Raw genomic sequence first — 15084 nt, 5'->3', positions numbered from 1 at the left:
AAATATCAGTACAGAATGGGTATTAAAAAAGCTAAATTAGAATATAATTGCAAACTGGTTGCACAAACTATTAATAAACCAAAAGAAATGTGGAAAATCATTAATGAGAATCTAGCATTGGGTAGCAAAGAATTTGTATCTAGATCCAAAATTAGTGCTGACAGTTTTAATAATTATTTTGTAAAGAGTGTAGATAGTGTAGTTACTAAGATACCTGGTAGTAAACATGAACCTAGCTACTATTTGGATGTTGCCTATAAAAACCAAAATGCTATGGAAAATGTGTTTTATTTTGAATACATTTGTGTAGAAGATGTACGCTGTTATTCTTTCTCTTAGCAAAAGTGATTTACAGGATATTTACAATATCAGCTCTAAAATATTGAAACATAGTAGCCATAATATAGCAGATGTTCTCTGTCACAACATAAACTACTGCTTTGATGAAAGTCGTTTCCCTGAATAATTAAAAGTAGCTAAAGTAATCCCAGTCCACAAAAAAGGTGACAATAATTTGCCTAGCAATCATAGGCCAGTTTCTCTTGTACCACTTTTATCCAAGGTCATTGAGAAACTAATTAATATTCAAATAATCACTTTTCTAGATTCTCATCAATTACTTTCAAATAGCCAGTTTGGGTTTAGGAAAAATCTATCAACATGTGATGCTGTTATGAGCTACATATGTAACTGTCTTGAAGCAAAAGAAGAAAAATTTATTGTAAGTACAAAGTTTTTTGATTTATCAAAAGCGTTTGACAGTGTGTGCCACAACACTCTGCTGCTGAAATTAAAAACTGTAGGTTTCTCAGTCTTTGCTGTTAAAATTATTCAGTCATACATATCTAATAGATCTCAAACTGTTTACTTCAATAACCAATATTCTAGTTTCTTACCGTTTAACCATGGTGTTCCTCAAGGGTCAATCTTGGGCCCTTTCTTGTTCATATTATATGTGAATGACCTACCCAGCAATGTAATAGATGATACTACAAACTGTTACTTGTATGCAGATGATATCAGTTTAAGTGTTACAGTGCCTACAAACAATAACATAAGTAACTCTACCTCACTCAAGGTAGATACACTTTCTGACTGGTGCAATGCCAATAGCCTGCTATGAACATAAATGAAACACAGGAATTAAACATTTCTTATAACAATAGAATCACCTTAGAGACAGTTCCTGTAAAGTTTCTTGGCATTGTTTTGCAAAATAATTTAGGCTGGCAGGTACATATGAATTATTTAACACCAAAAATTCTAAATGAATATTTATGCTCAGAAAATTACAAGGAACAGTAGATGAGAAAATTTTGCTTTCTGTCTATTTTAGTTATATTAACTCTCATTTGACGTATGGGACAATCTTGTGGGGAAATAATTGCTACTCAAAATTCTTATTTACAGCCCAGAAAAAAGCTGTCAGACTGCTATGTAAAGTACCACGTAGAACTCGCTGTAGAGAATTATTTATTAAACTTAGTATTATGACCTTGCAATGTATATACATATTTCAATGTCTCTTGTACATTAAAAAGAACTCGTCTAGTTTCGATCTGAATTCTGATGTACATAGTTATAACACACGACACTGTAATGATGTAAGAAAAGACTACTGCTCATACACCAAATCTCTTAACAGCTTCATACATCTGTAAAGCTATTTAATAAACTACCAGTGTCAGTTAAGAGTCTGGAGCTGAAAAAAATTTAAGATATTTGTAAGAACTTTATTAATTAAAAATTGTTTTTATACAATGACAGATTTCTGTGAGCATAATTTCTAACACAGATTAATTATTTGTGTATTTAGTATCATTGTTGTTTGTACATTTATTGACATTGCTTATACAAGCTTTACATCCCTGTAAATGTTTTGTTTTTGGGTAATAAAAATCAATCAATCAATCAATCGATAGACCTACGTGCGCTGGACGCTAGGTGCTTTGTGATACAAGGTTCTTTTCCTCAAGAATATGGATTTGCCCCCTCCCCTGAAATTTCTGCCCAGTTCAGATACCCAGGTTTGCCCCCACCCCCCACTAGATCTGGGCCTGCTGTGCATGCAGGAATCTGGCAGCTTGGGTGCGCCAGTAAAATTTTGCCGGGTACCCCATGTGGCTGGTTGCTGCTACTGCTGCTTACACAGCCAACAGCCACATTTCTGTAGCCAGAAGTGGGAGAAGGTGCTACTCATATTGGGACTCAACTGCGCATGTGCATGAGCTTGCTTGTAAATGACTAAATGAGTCAAATGTAAACAGTTGTGATGTCACGCTCATCGGAGGCAATTTGTTGTTATGAAGCACTGCATAGTCTTCCGAAAGCCTTTGACACATTTTGCTGTTGGCAGACGCTTTTATCAGCACTGTTATTTTGTATGGCATATTTCCTTTGAAACTTTAGTTTTGTTTTTGTTTTTTCTCTTGTTCATGTTTTAACGCTGCAGTATTATTCTGCAGTAGTGGGATACAGTAATATCCTTTGTTATAGTATTGGTTCTTACCAGCCAAAACTACAAAAATTTACCCGAAAACTAAAACAACAAAAAATTTCCAGAATTCTAAAAAATTTCCGGGTTTTCCCCAGTTTTCTTTTGGATGAAAAAATTCCCGGGTTTTTCCTGGATCTCCCAGTTTTCCCGTGTCATATACACCCTGAATTAAACAAGAAATCAATTTCATGATATGTACAAAACAAAAATTGTAATTACTAAAGGAAAGAATCTCCTCTATGAAACTAAGCACTGATAATTTCCTTCTCATTCATTCTGCTACATCTCTGTACTGGAGCCCTGGACAGTTTACAGAATTAAGTCACGGTGTACTAGCTTTCTGCAACTCTTTGGCATCTGCTTCTATGAGAAACTTCTGATGTAAAAAGTGATCACTTGAGTTATCTTCTATATACCTGTGTCTGTTGTCCATCACAGAAAACATATATATTTTAGATGAACTATCTTCACTGGACACAGGTTTATGAATTTATTATCTACACAACACTTTATAAACAGTTCATCATGTTGACATGACATATTTTATGCAGTGCTGGCACAACAAATGCATCTGATTCAATGATCACCAATGTGACTCTTGACTAGTTAGAATATATCTCCACAGGATTACAAACACTTAAAATCTAGGATAATATACATGATTACCAGTGCACTGAAAATTGTGGGAGCTGAACAAGTGTTTAAGATTTATGTTTTGCATATTAACTTTGAACTATACACATTAATTTTACAGTACTAGGGCACATCCAGTATGCAATGAATCTTGATTATTTATACCATACACATTATGCTGTTGCCAACTGACATGATAGCAGTGACTGCGAATACTGTAGCTGTGAAAGAAAGTGAATATTCTTGTGCAGGCTTCTATAGATGCAAATACTAGTTTAATTTCTCAGGAATCTGACAGGTGTTCATTATATGAGTTTTTTCTTTCTCCCCTTTCACATATTGTGAGAATACATGTGGAAAGTAGCAATAGTGATCTTGGGGGGGCCTGGATGTCACGAGGGTACAAAAAAAAGGAAATTTAAAAATTAATTAAATGAAATACTGTGATTATTCATGATTCTAAAAATATATACTTTATGTATACTACTTCATTATTTTCATGTTTAAATGCTATTTTAAAGAAAATGTAATGACTGATTTTTAAATGTCTAATTGTCACACTACCATCCAACAAAAAGTGGCCACTGACTGTGATTTATTTCTACTATTGTGTGTTTAAATAAAGTGTCTGTTGCTTTGTCACTACTTGGAAATCTTGTCTCCCATTATGGACTCTCATAATCCTTGCACAAATGGATGAAAACTGACTGAGCAAAAAGATCTTAGGTTAAAATTGTAGGTGTGAGGTCCACCAGTTATGCAAAACATCATTTCTTCTCATAACGCAAACATGTTTCAGCACCACTGTGCCATCATCAGTGGGTTTCCGTCTTATTATTCTGTAACGTGAACATTTTTTTATTAAATGATTACAAAATTATGAGGATGTTTAGTTCAAACAATAGTTCGTTTCTTTTTGTTGATACATTTTCACTTGGTGTGCATGATTTTTCTGGATCACTTGTGAATTATTTACTACAGGTAAACACCGTTTGGTTGCAGATGACAAGCTACCTGTAGTAAATAACACACAAGTGATCCGGAAAAATCATGCACACCAAGTGTAAAGGTATCAACAAAAAGAAACGAACTATTGTTAAACATCCACATAATTTTGTAATCATTTAATAAAAAAATGTTCACATTACAGAATAATAAGACAGAAACCCACTGATGATGGCACAGTGGTGCTGAAACATGTTTGGATACTAAGAAAAAAAACGGTGTTTTGCATAACTTAATCTTAGGTTACATCACATCATTAAAGTTCATATCAAAGTGGGTACAAGAAGTCAAAAGAGATCCAGTAGAAACTAGCATTACACTATAAATGATCGAACACAGAGAAGAATTGAGAAGCAAAGTCAACAGCATAAAATTGCTTGAAGAGCAACCACTGAAAAGGAGGTCCATACATTACATATCTGATGAGGAGAGACTGAAAAAGGTTGTTGTAAGGAAGAGAGGAAAAGAAAGACCAAGAAGCCTTAAGGTCTATGTCCCTCGAGTTGGCCAAATTCAGTGGGGAAAAAATGCTCTGCCTTATTTCTTGTCATCGGCACATTTTGGATTATTTTGTTTCTGTACTGGCTTTCATTTACTTTAAATTCAAAACTTATTTTTCCGTAGGGAAATGACCACTCCAGTTGATGATAAAATGTTATATTTTAGTGCATAGTCATCATAAATATAATTTTACACACAATCTGTAAATGCTACTTTCTAGTAAATTACTCATAAAATCAGTTTCCACTCACTCATCATTGTTTCATTATAACAAATAGAAAATTCGCATATTTTTATAAATTAAAAAGGCTAATTTATCCAAACACAATGGTATTTGTACAAACTATTTACCTTAGCCTCTGAAGGAATTATTACTCCACTCAGAGGAACAACTTCTTTCTCTGCTGATATCATGCCAACCACCTCCTCTTCTGGAGTAAACTGTAATGAACTGATGCCCTCAAAACATTTTTTCAAGTGAGGCTGCACCCGCAAAGGGTCTTTTGTTTCAGATAAAATCTCAAGGAGTTCATCATTTGAAAGAAAGAAGAATCTGAAAAATTATCCATCACTGTTGTACAAAAACTTCCAAGTTAGTGACATTACTTTCAACTATAGTAGTGATAAAATTTAAGTAAGCGGTTGAGATATTATAGACGTGCTCAGACATTCTATCATTTAATAGCTTTTGTAGGCAAAGAAAGCAGAAGATTTCACCAACCATGTCAGAAACTGAACATAACTCATTTTCATGTATAAACGTAAGAAAATAATTTTACAATATTCTAAGCTGAATGACACTGGCTGGACAACTTGTGGGTGAAAAAAAAGTAACTATTACTTTGCACTGTTATAATACACAATGGGAATCATTCAAACACAGTCTGTATATGGTAACCTGCTTTATAGTCACCACAAAATCACAGAGTAAGTCATGAATGAAAGCCAACACTTCTCAGCGATGTAAGGAACATTACATGAACCAAACAAAAGCAAACAGCTCACTGTGTGGTCCATATCTGAACATCCCCACATTCTGAGTGCAGTGTCACATCCTCACTTGGATATTGAGTTCTGTAGGCTTTTGAAACATGGAACCAGTCAGTACATAGTTTTCAGATTGCTGATTACAAAATTTACAAACAAAACAACAATGGTATTGTACTGAACTGGGGACCTAGAAATGACAGAGAGGCTTTGTCCCTGGCCGTAGCCCTCAGAGGTTCACAACCCCACAACAGGCTACAGCAGTCCACTCACCCCACCGCAACACACACCACCCAGGGTTACTGTAACGTTTACACCCCCCCCCCCCCCCCCCCCCCCTCCCTCTCCCGCCCGCCCGCCGTCTGGGAATATCTTATGTCAGACAAGTGTAGTCCCAATGTTTGCATGGTAGAGTAATTATGGTGTACACTTATGTGGAGAAAGTGTTTGTGTAGCAATCGCCGACATAGTGTAACTGAGGTGGAATAAGGGGAACCAGCTCAAATTCACTGAGGCAGATAGAAACCCGCCTTAAAAACCATCCACAGACTGGCCGGCACACCAGACCTTGACACTAATCTGCTGGGCGGATTCATGCCAGGGACCGGCACGCCTTCCCACTTCGAAAACAAACAATGAAAGATGAAAAAATTGTGATATTATGCCCATAAATTACAGAGGAATGTTCTCGGCTGCTGTGACGGATTCATGTATGTAATAGAAGGAGTGTACCACAAGAAAACATTTCAACCTTGATTTGAAAGCATGCAAAGTTCAGTTGTAAGCTTACTGAACATGAAACATACTGAACAGTGCACATGTTCCTGTACAACACTTCAGGAAAAATTATCAAAGTACCAATAATTTTTCTGTCCCCTGTCCACTTAATTAATGTTGCAGTTTCTTCTAAATGAGTCAGAATACAGAACAACAAATACATGATGTACAGGGACAACAAAATTGGAATTCTGATATGCCTGAATAATGACAGACAAAATTTACAAACTGACATTGCACATTTCTCTGACCAACCTCCTGCTAAATGAAACATATTCTATTTGGGTGCACATAACAACAAAAATTTCTTTGAATGACATACTACAGAGTTAACAACATTCTTTGAGTGCAGAGTTGCCCCAAAATAAAATACCATTAGAGACAATAGAGTCAAAGTAAACAAATTTTCATGTTTCAGTGACACAGACAATGGTGTCTTTATCCTTCTGTATGATGCAACAGATCTTAAGCCACAAAGTAAATGTCATTTGATAAGTATCAGAACACTGTGCCACGCAAAGACGCAATATAAACATGCCTGCACCAAGAAGATACATGTACAAAAGGGAAGATGACCATATATCTATATTCTAACGTCTCCTTAAACAGATAATCAAATTTTTCACTCTTCAACTATCTGTTTCTTCCTATCTGGAATCCTTGGTGGATGTACTGCCTATACGTCAGAGAAAAAAATAAATAAATAAATAAAAATAAAAAAAAAAATTAAAAAAAAATACAACATATGTTCTGGAAGGGGAGGAAATTTCTTTCATTTCTAAATTTATCATCAGAAAAATGATACCTGGACACAGTGCAGCCTGCAATCTTCGGATACAATGGCAATATTATTTATGAATGTATTATACTGCATTCTTTAACATGGAGATGGATGGTGCATTCTTTTCCTCAAGAAAGAAGAAGTAAAAATCACTCTGTTAACAGGAGCATTAATGTATCGATCAATTTCAACTGTTACAACGGTAATCGTGGTGAGGGAATGTGGAACTGCTAACTTAGATGCACAAATTGCTGCTGGTAAAAGTATCCGCCAGCCACACACTTCAAAATAATCTACATTATTCGCAGCCCCTTACAGTGCCACATTATTGCATCTTCTTACAGTGCCAGTACTCAAATACCAGCCAACTGTGACAGGTATAGATAACTGAAATAATTTTAGCATATGAAAAATGTTGTAAAAATTTTTGATTGTATTAATTATCTTTGGTTTCTCTGTTACATGAAATGAATAACACTGCCATGAGAAAAAGAGGAAGGATCACAAAAGAAGGATATACATGGGTGGAGAATAAAATTTGTACGTAAACTACCATAAAAAATAGCGAAACCCATCACACACATGGAAAAATTCTAATTTATAGCTTGCATGGCTGCACTTGGCAGCACCTCACTTGTATCTAATAGTAGTAGTACCTCTCACCTCCCATCCTAAAAATTGGAGCATTCTAAATTGTAGTAAAATAGTGTCTTTATTTAAAATCATTTTGAGTAAATATAAGTGCATCAACAAGGAGTTGCAGTATGCATTCACAAGACATCAAAGGATTATTTAGAAAAGCAGATAAAACCAATGTTGCCAATTCAGTAATTAGTGTACATGCACAAAATTTTGCTGCAACTAATGCAACAAGAATGATAGTGAGCATGAACATGTCAGTGAGTCTGTTGACAACGGCGAGTATTATTTAAACTCAGCTATGATTGAGGATAGCGGCGTTGTGATTTATGACATGACTTTACTGATGGTAGACAAAATAAATTCACGTATGCCACTGGAAAGCATTTTTTCACATGGGGATAGTGCAAAGCACAGTAGTGCAGACTGTAACAGAACCTATTAAAGGCCTTACTTTACAGAAGTATGCAATACCCTCCAAGTTCAACCAGTTTAACAAGTATTTACGATTATAGAAAAGTTATTGTGTATGTTAACAATGATTGCATAACATGTCTCCATAAACAGTCAACCCATTAAATTATACTGAATAACTGACCCACACAAAAGTTAATATCACTGATACAGCAAATGTCATCATGTAAAAACACTAAGTTCATCTTAAATAATTAATATGAAGTACGAACAATAGTGGCCAACTTAGGCATTTTGGATCTCCTTAAATAAAACTTACCCAGTGAAACCTATTTGTTCACTAGGAGCGTTTTCACTCAGTATTCATGTAAACACTCTTATTTTAGATGAAAACCAATGTAATTCTTAATAATTCATGTTATTTACTTATTTATGCAAATTAGAGAAGTCAATTGACAAACTTCTAAAAAATGGCCTTTTTGTAACAAGGAATTATTGTCATGTCAACAAATCTGTCTGTCATTTTAATAACCTATTAAATTATGTCACTCGATGTAAATTAATAACTTTTCTGCACAAATTATGATAACAGATGTACAAGTGACTTATAAACTATATCTCTTTTTAGTAGTTCATTGACAAGGTTATAAATACAAGCAGCAAGAAGGGTTGGGACTGCAGTTGGAATGTCACTTTGGTAAAGTGTATTTGTGTGTTATTGTTTGAGGTGGATAAACAATGCGTTGTGTCATTGTCTTTTGTGGACAGTGGAATTAAGATGGCCACCAGAGTAATAAATAATTGAAGTTCAAATATTTGTTGGTTTCGCTCATTATTTATCATCAAAAGCACATCAAAAACACAGGACCTCATCTTTTTACTTCTAGACAACCAGATTTAGAGCCAGCATCAGCATCGAGACACAGCAGCGATCCAGCAAGCAGCAGCGATTACCACAATGCATTTTAATGGCGCCAACCTAACATCAAGTGCTAACAAGCTCCGTAAATGGGAGTGAAATAATAGTGCGATTATAGCAATATCTACGACTAGGCTACCATTACAAGACTCTAGTTAATCTAAAATTTCTGCGTCAGGTGAAATAGACCTGAACATTATCACGGACAACTCAGTAGCTGATCAAAATGATACCCCATCACTGATACAAATTGTGCAAGGGATGATGAAAACTCAATTTCAAAACTTTGATGATCTAACACAGAAATTTAATAAACAGAAAAAGTTGAAGATTCTTCGAAACAATAAACACAAACGTTTAATGATTTTAGAAATCATGAGATACAAAAATTTGATGACCTAAGTAAAAAGTTGTGCACTGACCTGCCAAATGGTTGAGCATGTAAGTTATCTGAAAAGGGAAAAGAATTAAAGGTGGAGCTATTCACAGACCTCTCTCAGGAAATAGATAAGTTGGGTAAAAAGGTATCAGATGTTGAAAAGGAACAGCAAGAAATGGTAGGTACGCTGAAAAATGTGAGAGACACACAGTCTATCAAAAATTAATAAAAGTGTAAAGAAGATGCAAAATACTATTAGTGAGTTGCAAACTATATGTGAAGATTTGCCTGAGAAAGTACAGGAACTGTCTGCAGAATTGAGTAATTTAAAATTGGGCAGAAAGTTTTGCAAGGAAAACCCAAGAAAGAATTGATAAGGATGTAAAGAACATAATGGAGACAGCTGAAATAGATTACTAAGATAAGGGTACAACACCAGCAAAGAAGGTATGTAGAAGAGGTTGAAGAGGTCATCAAGGAGAAGAAAAATGAACTAATTTCCAAGAACGAATAAGGTTTATAGGCTGCAAAAGGAAAATTGCAGAAAAGTTAAACTTGTGGCAGTGACGTTGCACAAGAACCACTAATTGCTAGCAATCGGGTGTAGTCAGGCAGAACAGAGTGCTTCAATACCTATCTGCCATTTACCACAGGCACTGGTGATGTCAATACAAGTTACACCGGCATACACGGAGTATACCTGTATGCAGCCACATATTCATTAAATCCATCCATAATGTGTTACACAACACAAATGTACCAAGGCACAGAAGACCAGTTCATTGATGGGTACACACAAAGAGATGCTTTATTATGGGCAACTGATATGGCCGAGTGATGCCATCCTAATGAATAGTTTGAACATACATTCTTGGACAAATTCTGGCCCGTATCAGTCCAAGAGAGGCTATGGTGAGTGGTGTTTAACTCAGAACCATTCAATGGTAAACATGGGGGACTACAGAAGTACTTGTAAACATATCTGAACAGAACAAGGTATTGGACAAATCTAGTCTATCACATGGATGTACTCAAAATACTCACTTATCAGCACACATCAAGATAAAATTAATCACAATGCCCAAGAATAATGTAAAATACTTTTTATCCATTCTGTTCTCGACTGACCTCATTTACATCATAATCACAGAACAATAACGTGCAAAGTGAACCTCCATGAAATAGTGACCCTCAAAGAAGTAACATGGTGGACATCCAGACCAACCGCCTAATAATAATCACACAAGAGGTAACTATGGTAATCGGGAAAACCGAGGCCACATAAGATTTAAAGGAAACTACAACCCTAATTACAGCAGACCAGCATATAGCAAGCGGGGGGTTTTGGACAACAGACTCAAAATGTAACCCTGGTGGGCGATGATAATCAATATAATGATTGGCAAGGACCTACCATTGGTAAACAGCATGCAGTCCAGATCCTGGTAGCGACAACCACAATTATGTACCGGGCAGAGGTTAAGGTCAAAGAGAACTGAAATCATGGACATTACAAGACACAAACTGGTGAAGTGAAGACCATGCTGTGCAATAGAGAAGGTTACCCATAATGAAGAAATCCCCCCACCCGACTAATTAGGAAATCAATACAGGTCAGGATAGGCCCCTCTTTGCAGACTGAGCCAGGGGTCGTCTGTGTACGATTAATTTCTAATTATTTTCTGAGATATCATAAAGCAGGAGATATCAGGGACTTGTGACAGGAAAATGTGGACAATTTGGAAGAGAACAGAAGAGAGTCTTGTAAGGGGTCCGCAGGCCCTTACTACTAGGTTTGCACTCACACAGGTCGACAGGGCAACTATCGATTAGTGTGTCGGGTCGCGAGAGCGAGAGTTGAGTCAAGGCAGTGCGTGTTGTAGGTTCCCGCGAGGCGGGCAGAGCTGAGCAGAAGCCAGCAATTGATAGAAATTACCAACAAAGGGAGTGGCCATCGCCGCGGTTCAACCCCTTTGTGTTAGTATTATACGGGAAAGTGAGAATGTATAATTAACAGAGTGATTCAGTGATATTTATGTGCCGTTATTGAGATTCCGCGTCTACCGCGCCGGCATTATTTGGATTACAGTGTTGGATACAGTGATTAAAATCTGCGTGTGACGATAATGAATAACAAAGAGGCCTGTGATGAGATTAGCCGTTATTAATTTTGTAAGACGAAGGCAGCCTGTCTCCTTATTTTGGTGTTTTTGTGATGAATATAGGTCGTTGATTGATGAAGCTGTATTGTTGTTCTTCTTGCCACCAGACATTTCTTGATTACAGCATTTGAGAAGGATAAAATGGAATGTAACATCTCCGTAGCAGTCCAACCCGATTGCCAGCCCCATTAGGCACACGGTCACATTAATTAATATCTATTTGGGCTGCTATTCAGGTCCCGAACGAACGGGCTATAACAAAATATAAGGGAGTGTTACACCCTTGGCTTACCGTGAAAGGACTAGTGCAATTTTCGGACGAGTAGTAAAGAACAATAGATAATTTTACCTTGCTTATCGCAAGAAAGTGTTTTTTTCAATTTGGATCGAGAAAGAGTAGGAACTGTAAAATCGCGACAAGGAACAGTGCATTTTTGAACAATACGAAGAAATAATATCTTACGATTGTGACTAAACTGTTTTTTCTTGCCATATTAAATAGAACAATAGTGTCAATAAACTGTGTTATAATGTGCAAATGCATAAATCCGCGCGAAAAACTGTGAAAAGTGAACGCCAAAGAAAGACACGTGTGAACAGTAAAATAGCAAAACGAGCCAAGAATTCGTCACGAAAGTTTTTAAAGAAGTGTTTAGCGGTAGTATTTTGACTGAAATTGCTTTTTGAATAGTGAAAATCGGACAGCTTCGTGTGGACCCATAAACTGCTATGCGGACGACAATGTATTGTGGCAACGGAATTATTGAGTGACGTCACGCAGACCTGTGTAGCAGTTGCACCAAAGAGCTTCGATCCGCGAGGTGATTTCACACGACATCCCACCACGGAGCGGCCGGCTGAGCGACGCGACTTCGAGACACCGAGCGCAGTCCCGGCACCTAGCGGCCAAACTACAAACTACGCCCGCCTGCAGCGCCACGGAGCGGCTGACGGAGAACTACGACGACTTACAACAGCAGCGCAACCTCACGCAGGTCCAGCGGCAGTACAGCGCCACGCCCACCTCAAACGTCAAAACATCGCGACTCGCGGTAACGTCAGTTGGTGAGTGAAGACGACTGGTTGACATAACATTAAATTGCGGTGTGCAGTCTTCGCGATAAATAAACAATTTTTAACTGATATTTACATTAGGACAAGTGCCCAATTGTAGTAATTTCCGAAAAATTTGCGAAGCATACTCTGAAATATAGCATACATATTTATGCACACTGCACTGTCTAAATGGTAATTATACAGATATGCTCATTGTTTTTGGGGATTTTACATTTATAGATTTTATGAGTGTTGTGATTATCTTGTTTAAAACATTTTTACATAAACTGTGTATGTGGAAGTTGTTATTGGAAATTATTAGGTTTTTGAGAGTTGTAATGTTCAGTACTCATGCATGTTGTGTCATTTTGGGGATTAGCTGAAAAGACTGCAGGTACTGTTTGATTAGTTTCATGGTAAGTAGGAGTGTTTTGGGTTACTAGAGGTTATTTTGTATTACTTGCCTGTGCATTAAAAATAAATCAAACATGTCTACTGAGGATAAGCAGGTTTATGAGGCAGTAGTTGAAAGGAAAGGGATAGGTCAGGAAGACAGGGAAGATTCGGGAATCAGTGATTATGGAGTATCATTAGATAGCCCATTAGCACACTCAACTAATTATCCCGAGACACCGAGACAAACGACGAGAGATAAGCCAATTTCATTGGATGCAGATATACGGTCGATGTTAGCAGAGTTGCTAAAGGGGACCAGATCATTAGAGAAGAGTTCACAAGAAACAAGAGAATCACTAAAAGGTTTACAAGAAAATCACGCATCGTTAGAGAAGCGTTTAAAAGAAACTAACGCATCATTAGAGAAAAGTTTACAAGAAAACAACGCATCACTAAAGGAAGATTTACAAGAAGCTATAGCACTAGAGATCAAAACATCGCAGATGAAGATGGAATGTAATCTGAAGAAGGAAATGCAGGAGTTACAAGAACGACTGAAGATGGACATCGACGAGAGAGAGAGGAAGCTACAGAAGAGCGTAGACCAAGTCCAGGGAGAAAGGAGAAGATGGAAGGAAAGTTGACAAAAAAGATAGAAGACGATGTTGAAGAAACAAAAGCCGAACTGGGAGAAAGGATCGCCGAGGTGACGCAGATGCAGAAACAATGCAATGATGCAGTTAAGGGGATAGGAGATAGGCAAAACCAACTGGCTGTCAATCTGAGAAATGCTATAGCCGTGCAACGGGAAGAGGATAACAAGAGGGTTGCAATGGAGGTCAGGCAATTACAACAGGGAGTGCAGCAATTGGAGAGCAAGACAGAAGAAATTGATAAGCGAATTAGCAATGCCACTTTAACCGTTGGGGAAGGTAGAGTAGTTACCTTGATGAGCAGTGATAATCGGTATGTCCAAAATCATACAGGGCAGAAGTTTAGACCGAAAGGAGGGTTGCACCCAATGATATTTATGAAGTGGTTAAAAGGAGTTTTCCCAGCACATCTTAAAGACTCAGACAAGATTCAATTTGCAATAGATAGAATGGAAGGTGAGGCCTTCACTTGGGGGGGTCAGGAAGAAGGAAGGGACTACTAGTTATGATCAGTTTGAAGAGGAATTCTTGAAGAAATACTGGTCCAAAAGCCATCAATGTGCAGCAATTGAGGACCTACTCCATCGCAAGTCCCTTAGTACATGGAGAGGAACGTTGAGAGAGTTTGCCGAACATTTGTGGGAATTGAACGAGACCTTGGAACAACCCGAGTGATGACGTAATGATATCTGCGATAAAAAGAAGACTGAATCAGAAGATGCAAGAAACTGTATCTGGGAGCCTAATTAAAAATACGGAGGCCTTGATGGAAATACTGGAACAGTTGGAATCTGTTAGATCACAGGGACACAATCAAGCTAATGATCGAAACCGAGAGGGAAGTAATGACCCAAGGATTCATTTTAATCATTCGTCTGATTACAGAGGAAGAGGCGGAGGAACCGAAAAACTGAATGACACTCCAGGTGAGGTCCGGTCAAGAGCGAGGGCTACCAGGACCCGAATAAACCTGCTAAGATATATTTAGGACATTAGCTGTAAAATGGACATTTGAAAAAGGGAAAGGTTTATTTAGCTTGTGTTTTGTGATGTATTACAATTAGAATTGCATATTTCATGTCGAAGATTATCTAAGAATGAGTATAAAACCTGTAATAACTAATTTGTAGTATAGTAATTCATAGGTCCTGTGTTTAAGTAATAATTTTTGAGTGTATATGTTGTGTGTTTCATTCAATATTGGACTAGAGAGGACTATTGCTGGTTGATATAAAAATTGTAATTTGGACAATGCCATGTTTATGAGATGTATAACCTTTTGTAA

The 15084-nt window shown here is 37.1% G+C and overlaps 1 protein-coding gene across 1 annotated transcript in view; it reads right to left on the bottom strand.

Moving 5' to 3' along the window:
- LOC124776158 (dynein axonemal heavy chain 3) overlaps nt 1–15084 on the bottom strand; it is a 1197897-nt gene that overhangs the window by 909180 nt on the left and 273633 nt on the right. The window contains exon 19 of the mRNA XM_047250998.1: nt 4988–5189. Coding sequence (XP_047106954.1) covers nt 4988–5189 — 202 coding nt within the window. The remainder of the gene's footprint in view (nt 1–4987; nt 5190–15084) is intronic.

This window comes from Schistocerca piceifrons, chromosome 2 (genome assembly GCF_021461385.2).
Source record: "Schistocerca piceifrons isolate TAMUIC-IGC-003096 chromosome 2, iqSchPice1.1, whole genome shotgun sequence".
Classification (NCBI taxonomy): Eukaryota; Metazoa; Arthropoda; class Insecta; order Orthoptera; family Acrididae; genus Schistocerca; species Schistocerca piceifrons.
Note: the sequence above shows the minus strand (reverse complement) of the source record. Positions and strands in the feature narration are given on the sequence as shown.